At 45.2% G+C, this 14,503-nt stretch overlaps 1 protein-coding gene across 1 annotated transcript in view; it reads left to right on the top strand.

Moving 5' to 3' along the window:
* The window catches only part of gfra2b (GDNF family receptor alpha 2b), a 54,995-nt gene extending 50,802 nt beyond the window's left edge, over positions 1–4,193 (top strand). The window contains exons 9-10 of the mRNA XM_026297517.1: positions 1,407–1,454; positions 1,927–4,193. Of these exons, the coding sequence (XP_026153302.1) occupies positions 1,407–1,454; positions 1,927–2,070 (192 nt within the window). The 3' untranslated portion in view covers positions 2,071–4,193. The remainder of the gene's footprint in view (positions 1–1,406; positions 1,455–1,926) is intronic.
* The last annotated feature ends 10,310 nt before the right edge of the window (positions 4,194–14,503 follow it).

Raw genomic sequence — 14,503 nt, 5'->3', positions numbered from 1 at the left:
CCACCTACCTGGGTCAGCTCGGGTGTCAGAGGGAGCGTTTCCAGTAAATCTGAGGCCTCTGGTCACAGCAGCAGCAGCTGCAGCAGCAGAACAGATGAAGTTACATCTGACAGAGAACCAGATAAAAACAGTGAGAGGGAGAAGAAGCAGTAATGCAGCAGAGCGCAGGGCCTCTGTGGAGACTCTACATTACCTCATGCATACTGCCGAGAATTTCATCATTTTCCCAAAGCATATAAATATAGCTATCATTTTTCATGGAGCTAGGTTGAGCAGCTTATAGGAAGCTGTCAGAGCAGTTTACTGCAGTAATAGTCGGTATGATAACGTTTCCTCTGCATGGTTTAATAATCACTGGGTCCGTCTATATGCGGACCTGTGCAAATGTATATTTCAGGGAAAATGATAATGGCCCAGTGTGCAGCAGTTTCCTTCTTTCTCGTCGAGCGATAAGATCTGATTGGCTCTCCCACCCAGGCGGCGGGAGGAGATATGCTAATGAAGCGCCGACAAAGAGGCTGATGGAGGACTCGGATAAACGATGCTGTGTGTGTGTTTGAGGAAGCATAAGTGTGTGTCTTTGTTTGTGCTGACATTAAGGCTCTGCATTTTAATGATAGTGAAGTTAGTGAGTCCTAGTCAACATTTGCTCGCCCTTCTGTGAGACATTTAGAGGCTCTTTCTGTAGCTTCCTGCTCTGAATTCTTATTCCAGGTTTTCATGTGGATGATAATCCCAGTCCCCTGGATACTGTGGATACCTGGATATTCCACTTTCCTGGATACGTTTATGTTCTGAACACAAGTTTTCCTTATTTCAACTTTACTAAATGTGGTTTTTCTGTCAGTCTGACTAAAAACTGCAATACCCATGAGCCTCAGCTGCTATGGAGAGTCCGGTCAGAGGGTGAAGCAGAGCTGCAGCTAAATGCTGAAATCATCCAGAACCTGTTCTCTCAGCAGCAGCATGTGAACCGTTCAGCTCAGCTACGTGCACCAACATTAAGGCTGTCAGGCTGCTTACTGACTGCTGCAGAGTGACAGTCGACAAGGAGCAGCCTGAGCACTGAAAATGTGTCACGTTGTTGTGTCTGACTCAGTTTGCCAGGACTGTCGTGTCACATTTACACATGAATGGAGCGAGCACTTAGGTCCAGCCCCGAACTCATGACAATTAGACATTAACAGCGTCACATGCTCATTGTGGAGTGATGCATTATGGGTTGTTTGTAGGCTTCTGCTGCGTTAAGTCTGTTCACAGTCTGTTTAACCTGCAGTTTGTGTGAGGAGGAAATAAAGTCATGAGTCCAACGTGCTTCCTAATGATGATTCACAGTTCAGCCTGTAATTACTGACCAAACGTCTGAGGTGCTGATGTGAGTCTCATCGTGACTCTGTCGTTCACAGGACGGAGGCCAGAAGTGCGTCTCCTCGGACGAGTTCGAGTGTGAGGAGGTGAGGAATCTCAATCAAACACAGACTTACTCCAAAACCAAGAACAACCTTTGTCTAACGCTCTGTGCCAAACGTACAGATCAATACTGTTTATTGATTTACCGTTTATTTATGACCATATTACATCAAAGATACATGGGTTGTCATCAGTGTTACTAGTGGTCAGTTTATTAGGAACAGCTGGGACTGGACTGTGTTACACTGACAGCTGGTTCTCTTACTTTGATATATGAATGTGGTGGACAAAATAATAGAAACAGCAGCCAGTATAACACAACACGGTTCAACAGCAACTTAAGTAAAAGTGTTGCCTTCATGCAAACAGGTGGAGTCACCGTGCACCAACACTGTGCAGCATCCACAAAGGTTTAACCTGTGAAAAACTATTTCATCACTTCCACTGAATTTGCTTTTTCCACTAACACCGTTACTTTCCCTGTCCCTCCTCCTGTCTGGCCCTCCCTCTGTCCAGGCTCTGTTGGCCCAGGGGTCAATAGACTCTCAGGACTCTGCAGGTCCCACGAGCAGCAGCCAGCAATCAGCTCCACTCCTGCAGCACTCCTCTGTGACTGTGTGTGTGTCCGTTCTGCCAGCACTCCTGCTCTACATCTCATAAATGTGAAGTCTCACACGCACACTCGCACGCACACACACACACACACACACACACACACACACACACTCATTCACGCACACATACATATACACACTCCTAAATGGCAAGACCCAGAGAAAGTCATGTGACTCACACCCTTCGCTGTAGGAAAATGTCAACAGACGTCCAGGCATCAGCATCGGCCTTTGGAGGAGGGAGAGAACTGTGGAGGACGTTCGGATGAGCTGCCCCTCTCCACCCCATGAAGAAGAAACTACACTGTGGGTTTAGTGAACGTGGAGAGACAGACAAATAAGAAACGCATAGACAGAGAGACTCTTGGGATTTTGGATCATAGCGACTTCATTTCCGACACTCTGACTGGAGGGTTTGTGTGCTTTTTGTGGAGCCCGACTCGGACTCAGTCCCTCCAGCTTTGTTGGATCAGAGACAGCTGGGCTGAAACCAAACACACACACACACACACACACACACACGCACGTTTTCACGCACGCACACAGAATGAGTCTTAAAGTCAGCAGCGAGAGAGAGGGATGACAGGATTTCCAGGCTGGACAGATGGGACAGATCCTTCCACGGTGTTTGTCAGCTCAATTTATCACTCGCCTGGACCTCTCTAGTGGCCAGGAATCTATACAGCATACATACAAAGCACACACACACACACACACACACACTGTCGCCCTCCCCTTAGACCTCGTTAGCGGGCAAACAGGGTCTCCACGCGGACACAAACACTCATGCTGTACACCAGTGTGCTTTTTGCGGGTCTTTATCTTAGTTTCGTTGTCGACATTCTGTACAAACTTCATTTAATGTGGAATATGAAAAAGTCCATCCGATGGAGTCTCAGTGGAAGAGTGTATATTTCACATGCCGTAAGTGTAAAGTTGTGTGAGCGAAGTGTGTGTACGTCTTTCTTTATGTGCTGGGGAGAGTGTGTGGGCGTCTGCGGCCGAACGTGTCTGGAAGCAAAGAAACGGCGTAAAGATTTCAGCCTTAGCAGCAGCTGGACACCGTGCTGTGACACTGGAGCACTGCTGCTGACTGAAATGTCTGAGCGTCATCATCTGGTCTGGGTTTGTGACGCTGGTTTTCCCAGTATAATCTGTAGTGACGTATCCCACACTGGCCCAAAGACAACAGGCTGTTTTTCCTGGGAATGGGCTGAAATATCTGATGTTGTTATAAGAAACAGGAAGTGTTAGTTATTCTAAGCTTTTCCAACAGGTTATAATAACTAATCCAATGTTCTCTGCTGCTGAAAACCTGTGACTTGACAACACATCGCTGCCATTTTTTAAAACCGCACACCACATTTTAGAAACACTGGCAGCAACGCGACACATTTTCAGTTTCTATCAGCTGTCACTGACTCCCAGACCCTGAACATGTCGTCAGCAGCCAGTAAACATCCTGAAACACTCAGCAACTATGGTCAGAAGTCACAGTATTGTAACCAACACACACCTGTCCGCACCCAACAGTCATAATGTTCAGCTTGTGTTCAGACTGTTTCACACCTGTTCATTCACCTGGAGGCTGCACTTTGTGCTGCAGGTGTCTGTGTTTACTAAGAGCTGTTTCTGTTATTTTGTCCATCACATTTATGAGGCTTAAACAACATTTACAAACCTGAAGAAAACGTTTCTTAAACTTAAATCTTAAGCTGACGACATACAGAACAGTGCAAAGGCTTTAGTCACTAAACACACAGGGGATGCTTTCAACACAAAGCGTCATTTATCAAAAGTGACCTTCATCCAAAGTGCAGTAAAGGGAACAAACCTCAATCTAATCTAGGGCCAGCAGCAGGTCTCTCTGGTTGGACCTGACACAGTTTCTCCTGGTACTTTGCAGAACCTTGGAGAAGCTGCTGCAGTTCTTCTGTAGATCCAGACTGTCCCACTGTTTCTGTCTCTACTTGTGGTCCCAGACTGACTCCTCTGTGGGGGTCAGACCATCTGCTGCAGAACATTTCTTCATGAACTCTAGTGGGTTCTTTATGGGCTTGTTGTACTGCACAGTTAACTTGGCTTGGTGTTGTGTCATAAGAATCTAAACCATCTAAATTGCCTAAAACGTCTGCACAGCAGTGCACGTTCCTCTGTTTCCGTGTCCACATTAAGTATTCAGTAGTGGTTTCGGTTCACAATAAATTATTGAGCTGTTTAAGCCTGAAATCATTGAGTCCTTTTTCTTGCTTCCATTAACATGTTAATGCTGTGTGTGTGTGTGTGTGTGTGTGTGGGGGGGGGGGGGGGGGGGGGGGTTCTTCAGTGTGTACATTACCTCTGGCCACTGTGGGGTATTTTTTTTAATGTTCCATAGAAGCTACTGGGATGTGGAACATCAACATCGGCCTGTTGTGTGACCAGGTCTGAGGCTCGAGCAGGATGTCACGTCCCCACCAACTGGAAGGAAAGGGAGATGAGTTTCTGGTGTGGCCTTACTTCACTCTTCTTTTGTACAAACTTGAGAGAGGGGAAATGATTATTATTGCCCCACTGCCAGTCAGGAAAAAGGGATTACAAAGTTTAACATTAAACAGCCAATGACAGGATCCGGCTAAAGTTTCTAATATTATTACGGAAATAAAGTGAGTACAACTGGTCAACAGTATAGAAGATTTTTTCTGGTCTTTTCATCCCACAAACACTAAAATCTAGACTGGAATAAAAATGACTAAACATATTCGTAATCCTCAGTGGATTAACTCTTCCGTTCCACACCGTGAAAGTCTACAGGTTGGATTTTTAATTATTATTTTTCACTTTAGCTCTTTGTTACTGAACCCCAATGTTTAAGTTGATCCATCATAATCAAATTTTGTCCACTTGTATCTAATTCAGAAAATGCTTTTGTGAAGGAAGGAAGTTGTATCATCAGCATAAAATAAATGGAGATACAGTGAACAGTTATCTATGTAGATGAGAATAAACATGGTCCAATGACAGATCCCTGTGGGACACCACTCATACTAACTAGACAATTAATTTACATTTACAAAGTATTTTTGATTAGTGATTGAATCTAAAAGCCATAAATCAATAAGCAAAATGATCTGATCAACTCCTCATAGAACACTGTATATCCATATCAAATTCATTACTGTTATAAATCAGGATTTATTTATTTTATCAACAGTCATTGGCAGCCTAGAATCACCTTTTCCTGAATCAATTCTGGTGTTTATACAAAAATCAGAACATGAATCTTGACCTCAGGAGGAGAACCACAGCTCTAGTGCCACCCTCAGGACAAACTTCACATTTTTAATTGAACTATGGTTGAGATTCTAGAGAAAAGCTGAATTATCAGTAGACTTTTGTGTCCCAAACTTTCTTTGAGTTGAGTGTAGTGAAGACTGGAGCATGTAGGAGCTGCTGGCGAGGCGGTACACTGCGCCTTGTTCTCATTACGTGCAGGGAAGAGAGAAATGAGTAGATGGTGGAGGAAAGGGGTGAAAGTGAGGTTGTAAATTTGCTGATGTATTTGTGAACTTTAACAGCTACAGCAGTGTAACTGAAATATGTGTCTGGAGATCTAAATAAAAGTAACATCTGTAACTACATTTGAGCTCTTTCCTGTCTGTGTTCAGTTTTTCTTCACGTTACATAAAGTATAACCCAGAGCACCAAGTCCCCTGACAAAATCCTGTGACTGTCCCCTCACTTTTGTTTTGTTCCAGGTTCCAGGTAGTTTTTCTTTTTTTCTTTTTGCTGAAGTCTCTGTGGACCCTGTCCTCTGCCTGTCCTGCTCCCACAGTTCAGATGATCAGATGTCTGAGCTGATAAAAATGTGCAGCAGCCAGTGCTTTTCTGCAGCCACAGAGCAGACAGCTCGACAACGAAGAGACTGGAAATGACCATCAGCCTTCAAAATGAACAGCAGTCTAATTATGAAAGGAAATGTAATAGAGCAACAACTAGAAGTTTTGAAAACCTGATGCTTTATGATTGTGTCTTTATTAGAGTTTGTCATTACTGTCTTACAGCCCCCACCTGTCATCGCAGCTCTGCTGGTATTTTTGGCAGCAGAGATTTCGTGAGCACATTAGACTGAAACCTTAAAATGAGGGGGACATGTGGAAGTGATGCAGGTGAAGCACTCTGCATTGTTTAACTCCCAGACACAAAGCGAAGCCCACTCCAGCCCTAATGTGCTCGGAAACTGAGCAAGAGGCTTTTTAAAATGTGACCTTTGACATGACGGTTTTTGCAGCATATGTTTTTTTTTTTTCCTACCATAACCGAGAGCGCTGAACGCGTTTACGAGTGATTCATAGCAGCTGTGGAGCAGCCAGGAGACAAGCCGCCGATACTGATGATGATACACTGTGCGTATGACTCACGCTCTGACAGATTAGTGCAGAGACAGAAGGACAGGCGGGCTGCTTGTGTTGACAGGCGGGACTGTTTCTGACAATCGGGCATCAAAAGAACGATTAAATAAAAAGAATAAGATAATCTAGTGACCGTACGTGTGTGTGGGTGTGTGTCTTCATTTCCCAGCTCCTGCCCCCCCCCCCTCCCTGTGCGTCACTCAGCCTAATCCCTGCACTTATTCCCTCAGTTTGATGGAGGCGACACTGATAGCAGGTTGTGTGGAATCACGCTCTATCCATCCATCTCCATTTCACTGCTTCCTCACTGAATCTCTCTGTCACATCTGCTTCGTCCTCCTTTATGTCTCCATTTATGTGATCCATCTGCCTGCGCCCATCCTCATCACTTTGTCTGTCCCGCTGATTATTCTGTCATTACTCACTTTGCTTTACTGCGTCCTTTACCCATGGCTTTACCAGAGACTAGAGGTGTATCTGCTGATTTAAAGGTCCATGTCACCTTTTTAATCTGTGCTTGGTTTATTTCAATAAGGGGTGTCCAACTCTGGTCCTGCTTGTTCTGCAGCCATCCCTGCCCTTCCCACTGCTGATACCTGGATCAGGTGTGTCCAGCCAATCATGAAGCTGGAAGATACCATGTCAGAGGGTGGAGTGAAGACAAGGTGAAGTAGTATCAGTGTCAGTTTCTTCAGCAAACTGACTAAATATCAGTACAAGAGATTAGTTTGCTCGTTGTTGACCAGCACTGGTTTTGAAGGGAACGAGACCCCATGTGTCTGACTGGGATCATGGGACTGGGTGTTTGTGGCTCACTTGTTTTTTTTAGTGCGTGTTCTTAGAAGTGACAATGAGTCCCAAGACAGAAGCTGAACCACTGGAAGTTCCGTGTTTGGTCTCTTGCATTGTGTATTTTCAGATGTTCCCGTTCAGAAGCACAAAAGAGGAGAATGGAAATTTGTCCAAATCCCCTCAGCGGCTGATTTCCCAGCGCTGCAGCAGAGGGAAGTGCAGCTGTTTTGCAGACCTGAGTAATATTTGACAGGTTGAGTAAATTCCCCCCTGGAGATGAAAACTCAAAGATACTCAAGTCCGTCAGAGGAGCTGGAACAAGCCAATGTTTGGCCTTGACAAATGACAAGTAATCAATGAAAATGGGCTGTTGATTAACTAATCGTTCCAGCTGAGAGTCGAGCGTCCTCAGGCGGTTCAGACACGTCTGCACTAACAGCGGGACACAGGCAGCACAGAGCAGGTTGGAGGTAAGCAAGGTAGGAGTCTAACTGTGTTGGACATTTACTGTAATGATTAATGTCAGCTGGGCTCGCAGCGACAGTGTTACTGCTCCAGCTCGTTTCCATCAGGACACAGTGACCAGAGAAGGGCCGGGGAGGAAGCCATAATCAGCCACCAGATGAGGTTAGGTGAGCGCGGGCGAGGCTGCGGGGAGGAGGCGCAGGCTGCGAGTAATGAGAGCTGACACGCCCGACAAACGGCCCACCTCCAACCTGAATAATGAAGTTTAAATTTGTGTGAAGAGAGAGCCAGCTCTGGTACAGATCTCTGCACTGACTCACACAGTGACTCTGAGAGCCCTGCAGGCCCGGCTGATAGCCTTTAGCTTTCACACTTTTAATCATGTTTATCTGTGTGTGTGTGTGTGTGTGTCAGAGGGGCTTTTCAAAAATAACTTAGAATAAGAAAATCCCTGTTCAAAATGTCAGTGTGCTGAAGTGAGGGAGGACATTTAGGATCCTACATTAAACGCCTAAACAGATGTAAACGTTTAAATGTACAGACAAACATCTGGACACTGGGACTAGTCTGCAGCTGCACCGTGAGCTGGGATCAGTGTGTGTTCTGACACACACTGTCAGGGCAGATCAGTGTATAGTACTGTGTGTACCTGTAACGGTATGTAGGTGACGTCTGTGACTAAAGGGACACTGTCTCTGCCTGTCACTATAGCAACAACTGTGTGTGTGTGTGTGTGTGTTATGAAACAACAGAGGGGATGGACACCCCAGAGGTGCTCAGACACAGTGAGAATATTTAAAGAGCCACCTTCACTGTTTCTGCCTCTGAACAACTTCTCTCTCCATGTTCCCAGCACAGAACAAAACAGCTCGGTGACTCTCAGGAAACCAGTTTTGGACTTTTATGCTGCCAAACCAAAACAAAGCTACAGATCTGGTCAAAATTCGTTTTCTCCAGTACACCCTGAATAAGCCAAAGACTTGAAGCTGTTTCTGTTGAGACTACAGGATTTAGTTTTCACTTTTTAGGAACTTAGTGTTTTTGTTTCCTCATCATGGAGGCAGCAGAGTAGCAAGAAAAAAACAAGCTCAGACGTTCAGTCATTATCAAGAACTACTGGAGGAGGATTTTCCAACCTGGCAACCAAAAGGCTTAATCTTATGGTTAGTAAGTAAGTGATTATTAATAAATCCACTGGTTATAAACCCGAATCAAAACCACCCGCTACACTAAGTTACCTTTCAACCACACCAAAACAAAGTGAACAGCTTTACATGAACTGTCAGATCGACTGTCAGCAGGTCTATCTTTTAGTAAACTGCAGCTCTGGGAGCATCAAACGTGTGTTCATGTACTGCGACAACACGTGGCTGCTGCTGACACTGTGAAACTTGAGGTTAGAAACACTACTGGACTGGCAGGAGGTGACGGGAGGTGGAAATATTCCTGAACACCGAACTGCACATCCAAACACAGACCGAGTTACGATTATGACGATCAGAAGTGAGAAATACACTGAATGCAGCGACATTTACTGCAAACACACATGCACAGGTCATCATGACAGCAACACACACACACACACACACACACACACACTCTTGTTCCAGCCAACACGCTGCTCGTCCAAGCGCCGCTGACATGTGGCTGCAGGAAGGTCGTCACTTACAGGTCTGAATAAAGATGAACATGAGTGACATTACCCATGGAGCACGGTGTGAAATGTGGCGTGGGAGCTGCACCTAAAAATAACTGGAATAAATGAAGCGTCTGAAAAATAAAACATGATAAACGACTGTGGCTACACGTGTTTTGTCTCTTCACTGGAGGCTCGAGTCACATGCTCCATGTAGGTTTATCATCTATTCTGCTTCTGTTTCATCCACACACCAACTTCTACTGAGAAAGCCAGAGAAAATAAAACAAAAAGCCACACTCATTATAAACCAACATATTAAAACAGATAACGTTAATGTATTTAACCCCAAACTGAAGTAACGTGTCACACACGTCACACTGATTGTGTCACCGATTTAAACTCCACACGTCTGATTTAAAAGAATCTGGGTGAAATTCTGCAAAGTTGCCCTGAAGTTTAACATAATTATGGACTTTGCTTGAGCCAAGTCCAGCCCCCCGACCCTCAAAGGAGAAGCAGTATAGATAACGGACAGATGGATGATGTGCATTTTTATAAATGAGAGATTTTAGTGTTTGATTTTTATACAATGTTCAAAAAATGTCTAAGACACTGCCTTTGACACAGTCGGTTATCGGGTGCAGACGTGGTGATTTTATCCATTTTAAATTAACCTCTAAGAGAATAAAGTGTTCAGAACGTGAAGTAACTGCGTGTACTGGATAGTAACACAATGTGGGTATTAACAAACAGGAGTGTGGTTGAGTGACATTACCCACAGTGCACTTTAACCGTGTGGTGTGAAATGTGGTGTGGGAGCAGCATCTAAAAATAACTGGAATAAATGAAACCTTTGAAACAGAAAATATGATAAACCAACGTGGAAAGCATGAGAGCATGAGTGTTTCACAGCGAGCGCTGAGCCTGCAGGGGAGACAGGGAGCCGTAATCTCCACCGAGCTCACTGCTGGGCCTGTGTCGCTCTGTGGCAGAGACTGAGGCCGGCGGAATTAGTCAGGTGTTAATTAGACAGGCTGAGATCCTCAGGAGCTGACCCGTCTCAACGTGCAGCGCTGGGCCCAGACACTCAGCGTGAAGGGCAGTGCAGGATCGGTTAAGTAGCTGCAACACAGGAAGGCAGCAGGAGAGGAGGGGATCTGTGTGGGCATGCAGCGCCACTGATGAAGACTTCCACTGAAACCATATTTAGTTATCCCTTTATGTAGTAAAATGAATGTATGTATTTCTGCAATAACAGTTATTTTTTGCAACAACCCACGTTGTAGCATCAGGAAAACTTTGTGTTCACTTGTCATCTCAACCCAGTCTGAGCTCTGGGTTTGGTCTCCACCACCTCGTGAAGGAAACCTCTGGCTCTTTAGCTGCTCAGGAACTGGCTTTTCACGGCTGCGGCTACGTTTCAGGCCATAAAGCCTAAACGATGATACAGGACAGGAACCGCAGGTTGAGTCACAGAGTGTTTCCTCTCAGATCCAGTGATTTGGGGCTACGCAAATAAACTGATTGGAATTATTCTCTTCACCGTGACGTGTCAAAGAAAAGCATTGCACATGGGAAGCAAATACTTTTTCTGTTTAAGAAATGACAAACCATCAGCATCATTAACATAAATCAGTGGTAGTTAGTGAGACAGTACCCTGCCCACAGTAAAAATGCTAAAGTGCTACTTTGCGTGTTAGCGTGCTAACTTAGCTATTTAGCTACAAACAGACAGGACAGTAGAGATGGTGGGAGGAGCATCAGTTCTGCAGGTGTTTAAGGTTTACAGGTGTTGAACTGAAGAGTTGGACCCATCAAGCTTTGACCCGGTGGTAGTGCCGACACTGTCGGCGTCGCTAAATACAACAGGATAGATGGATCAACCTTCCGCTTACGTTTTGCTTCTTTCAGGGAAACTGAATCCTACAGCCTGCAGGAGTTATACAACACTGACATTCAATTTCTTTTCTTGGAAGCTGCACAGTTTGGTTTCTGATAATGAAAACCAAAAATCGACTGTGTGTGTGTGTGTGTGTTTGCCACTGAATGTCTATTTGTTCTCTGATTGTCTCAGCTGGGAGTAAATGAGTGTGTGTCTGTTGTGTATCTTTTTTTCAGATGGCCATTGATCAGAGCTGTGAGTGTGTGGACATAACAAATCCAATGCTTCCCCCCATCGACACAGACACACTCCACTGACCGCGATCATTATTCGGGGAACAAGAAAGTTTGTGGCTTGCGGGGGCTGAGGCTGCACTTCTTACTACTAGTCGAGTGGATAAATGTGTGGAACGGCAGGCTCCTTTCTTTTTACCCTCCTTTGTTGTTCTTCATCTTTCTGCAGACATCAAGGCAGCTTTAGACTTTCACCGGCTTTGCTTCAGGGCAGGTAAACATCTCGACGTTGTTTAAAGATGACATTTTCTACAAAGGACAGGAAGACAAAAGAAGGAGAAATCGAGGGACAAACTTCTGTCGTCCAGTGTGGCGCTAACTGTTTTCGTCTCAGGGGTGTGGTCTGTTTCTCCCTCCGTCTTCCTCAGCATCCAAAGTGCAGCCTGTTGCCCTTTGAGTCTTATCGCTGTGATAAGTTGCTGTGTTTAAAGGTGCCAGTATCAGCTAAATCTGTAGTACAGGAAAAAGGAATAAGAGCATCCGTCACCCACACGATACATATCTACTGGATAAGAGCGGAGCAAGGCAGGAGGAGGGGGAAACAGACAGGAGGGAAATTAATCACAGGTACAGAGGAGGCAGCGTGTGAGGAGGAGTATAACAAAGAAAACCTCTGAGTACTTTTATAAAATATATTAAACTTCCCCTGGAAAAATGCATCTGGTTCTGTGGACGATCAATGAGACAACAGCTTCCTGTGCTCAGACACGTTGAAGCAACGATTCTCATGTAGGAGCAACACAAACAACGTGGTGGTCTTGTTTTGTGTTTGAGGTCTCCAACACCTCTCTCACCATTTTGCATTTGTCTTGTGTCTCCTGTTGTGTCCCTCCTTGGTCCTGTTGTGTCTCCCCAGTCCTGTTGTCTCTCTCCCCGGTCCTGTTGTGTCTCTCCTTCGTCCTGTTGTGTGTCTCCTTGGTCGTGTTGTGTCTCCCCTTGATCCTGTTGTGTCTCTCCCCGGTCCTGTTGTGTCTCTCCTTGGTCCTGTTGTGTCTCCCCGGTCCTGTTGTGTCTCTCCTTGGTCCTGTTGTGTCTCAACTTGGTTGTGTTGTGTCTCTCCTTCGTCGTGTTGTGTCTCCCCGGTCCTGTTGTCTCTCTCCCCGGTCCTGTTGTGTGTCTCCTCGGTCGTGTTGTGTCTCCCCTTGGTCCTGTTGTGTGTCTCTCCCCGGTCCTGTTGTGTCTCTCCTCGGTCGTGTTGTCTCTCCTCGGTCGTGTTGTCTCTCCTCGGTCGTGTTGTGTCTCAACTTGGTTGTGTTGTGTCACCCCAGTCCTGTTGTGTCTCTCTCCTTGATCCTGTTGTGTCTCTCCTTGGTCCTGTTGTGTCTCTCCTTGGTCCTTTTGTGTCTCTCCTCGGTCGTGTTGTGTCTCTCCTCGGTCCTGTTGTGTCTCAACTTGGTTGTGTTGTGTCACCCCAGTCCTGTTGTGTCTCTCCCCTTGATCCTGTTGTGTCTCTCCTTGGTCCTTTTGTGTCTCTCCTCGGTCGTGTTGTGTCTCTCCTCGGTCCTGTTGTGTCTCAACTTGGTTGTGTTGTGTCACCCCAGTCCTGTTGTGTCTCTCCCCTTGATCCTGTTGTCTCTCCTTGGTCCTTTTGTGTCTCTCCTCGGTCGTGTTGTGTCTCTCCCTGGTCCTGTTGTGTCTCCTGGGCCTGGTAGGCCTGTTCAGGAACTCGACTTCAGGAACTTGAGTCTGCTCATATTGTCTGAGTGCACTGATCTTACTGAGTGCCAGTGTTTTTCCAAATTAAGAACATATTTCTCACAGGGCCCGCTGCAATTTGTCAGAAAGTGAATGTTGTCGCGCCCTCGCATCCAGATGTTGCTCCACATGTTTGTTTTCTCTTTGGTTTAGCTAAACATGAAGCCATTTTAAAGGAGCCTGTATGATGATGTTTCACCATCTGCCAGTGCAGGAAAGCTTTACCTATATTTACTCTCAGGGATCAGAGGGTCGTCTCTTGATTTGTGCCATAGAGTCTCACTGATCCTGGAACTTCCCAATACATAAACAAACTTAAGAAAACATTCTTTTGCTTAAATAAATCTTTTGAGACAATAAAGCTCCTCAGTGTAAATGAAGACATCATGTGTCACCAAACCCAGAGAATTAGCACCAACTCTGCAGCTGCTTGGAGGTTTTAACATTTTCCAGCTGTTGCTGTGGTTTTGCAGCTGCAGTAGCAACTTCACTGTTTTGGTTCAGTCTGATTCCAGCAGCAGCAGCAGACGACTGTTTTTATCCACCAGGATCTAAACACCTTCTGTACTCAGACATAGACGCAGGCAGCTGAACATCACGGAGCAGCTCAGGAGCCAGAAAATATAGAAAATAGAAAAATATAAATACATCTTCAGCTGTGTATGTTATCAATCATATCATCAGAAATTGGAGGAATCCATAAGTTTCACTGCGTACAAGCATTTGGTTTTTTTGGACTGGGACACATTGACTAAGGTTCCAGTTCTTTGGCCTCCTGTAGAGAACGGGTTGCTTCAGACTGACACTGTGGTCTGCTGGCTGCAGAGTATTATCTGAGTGTTCTGGTGTCGGAAAACAAGTGAGGAGACAACAGCAGAGAGAAGAGGGAGAAGACAGCACCAGAGGTAAAAAGCAAAGAAAGACGAGAGGGTGTGTTTACTGAGAAAACAACATTAGACCCCTGCTCCAACTTCAGGAAATGAACAGCCACTTTATCTGATCCCCTTCTCTCTACACACACAAAGAAAATGGATTTTCAGTGGTTTGTCTAGTCTTTCTGCTTTGAATAGCACAAGTGCACACACACCACATTCTAGATATCACAGATATTCCCCAAACCCACAACGCAGGTTTGACTAGAAATGTAATTACAAAAGTCTCTCACACGATGTTTTATGTTACCCTACGTTTTTAGACTAACTTGGTTGACATTCAGCCAAATGATTAAACGATTAAATGTCTCTGAATTATTTCTGACCAGTGAACCTGAGGATGTACAGACAATGGACCGCTATAATACTGAAGTAAACTTAAAAACAACA

Source organism: Mastacembelus armatus, chromosome 12 (genome assembly GCF_900324485.2).
Source record: "Mastacembelus armatus chromosome 12, fMasArm1.2, whole genome shotgun sequence".
NCBI lineage: Eukaryota > Metazoa > Chordata > Actinopteri > Synbranchiformes > Mastacembelidae > Mastacembelus > Mastacembelus armatus.
The sequence above is the reverse complement of the archived record's forward strand: the minus strand, read 5'-3'. Positions and strand labels throughout refer to the sequence as shown.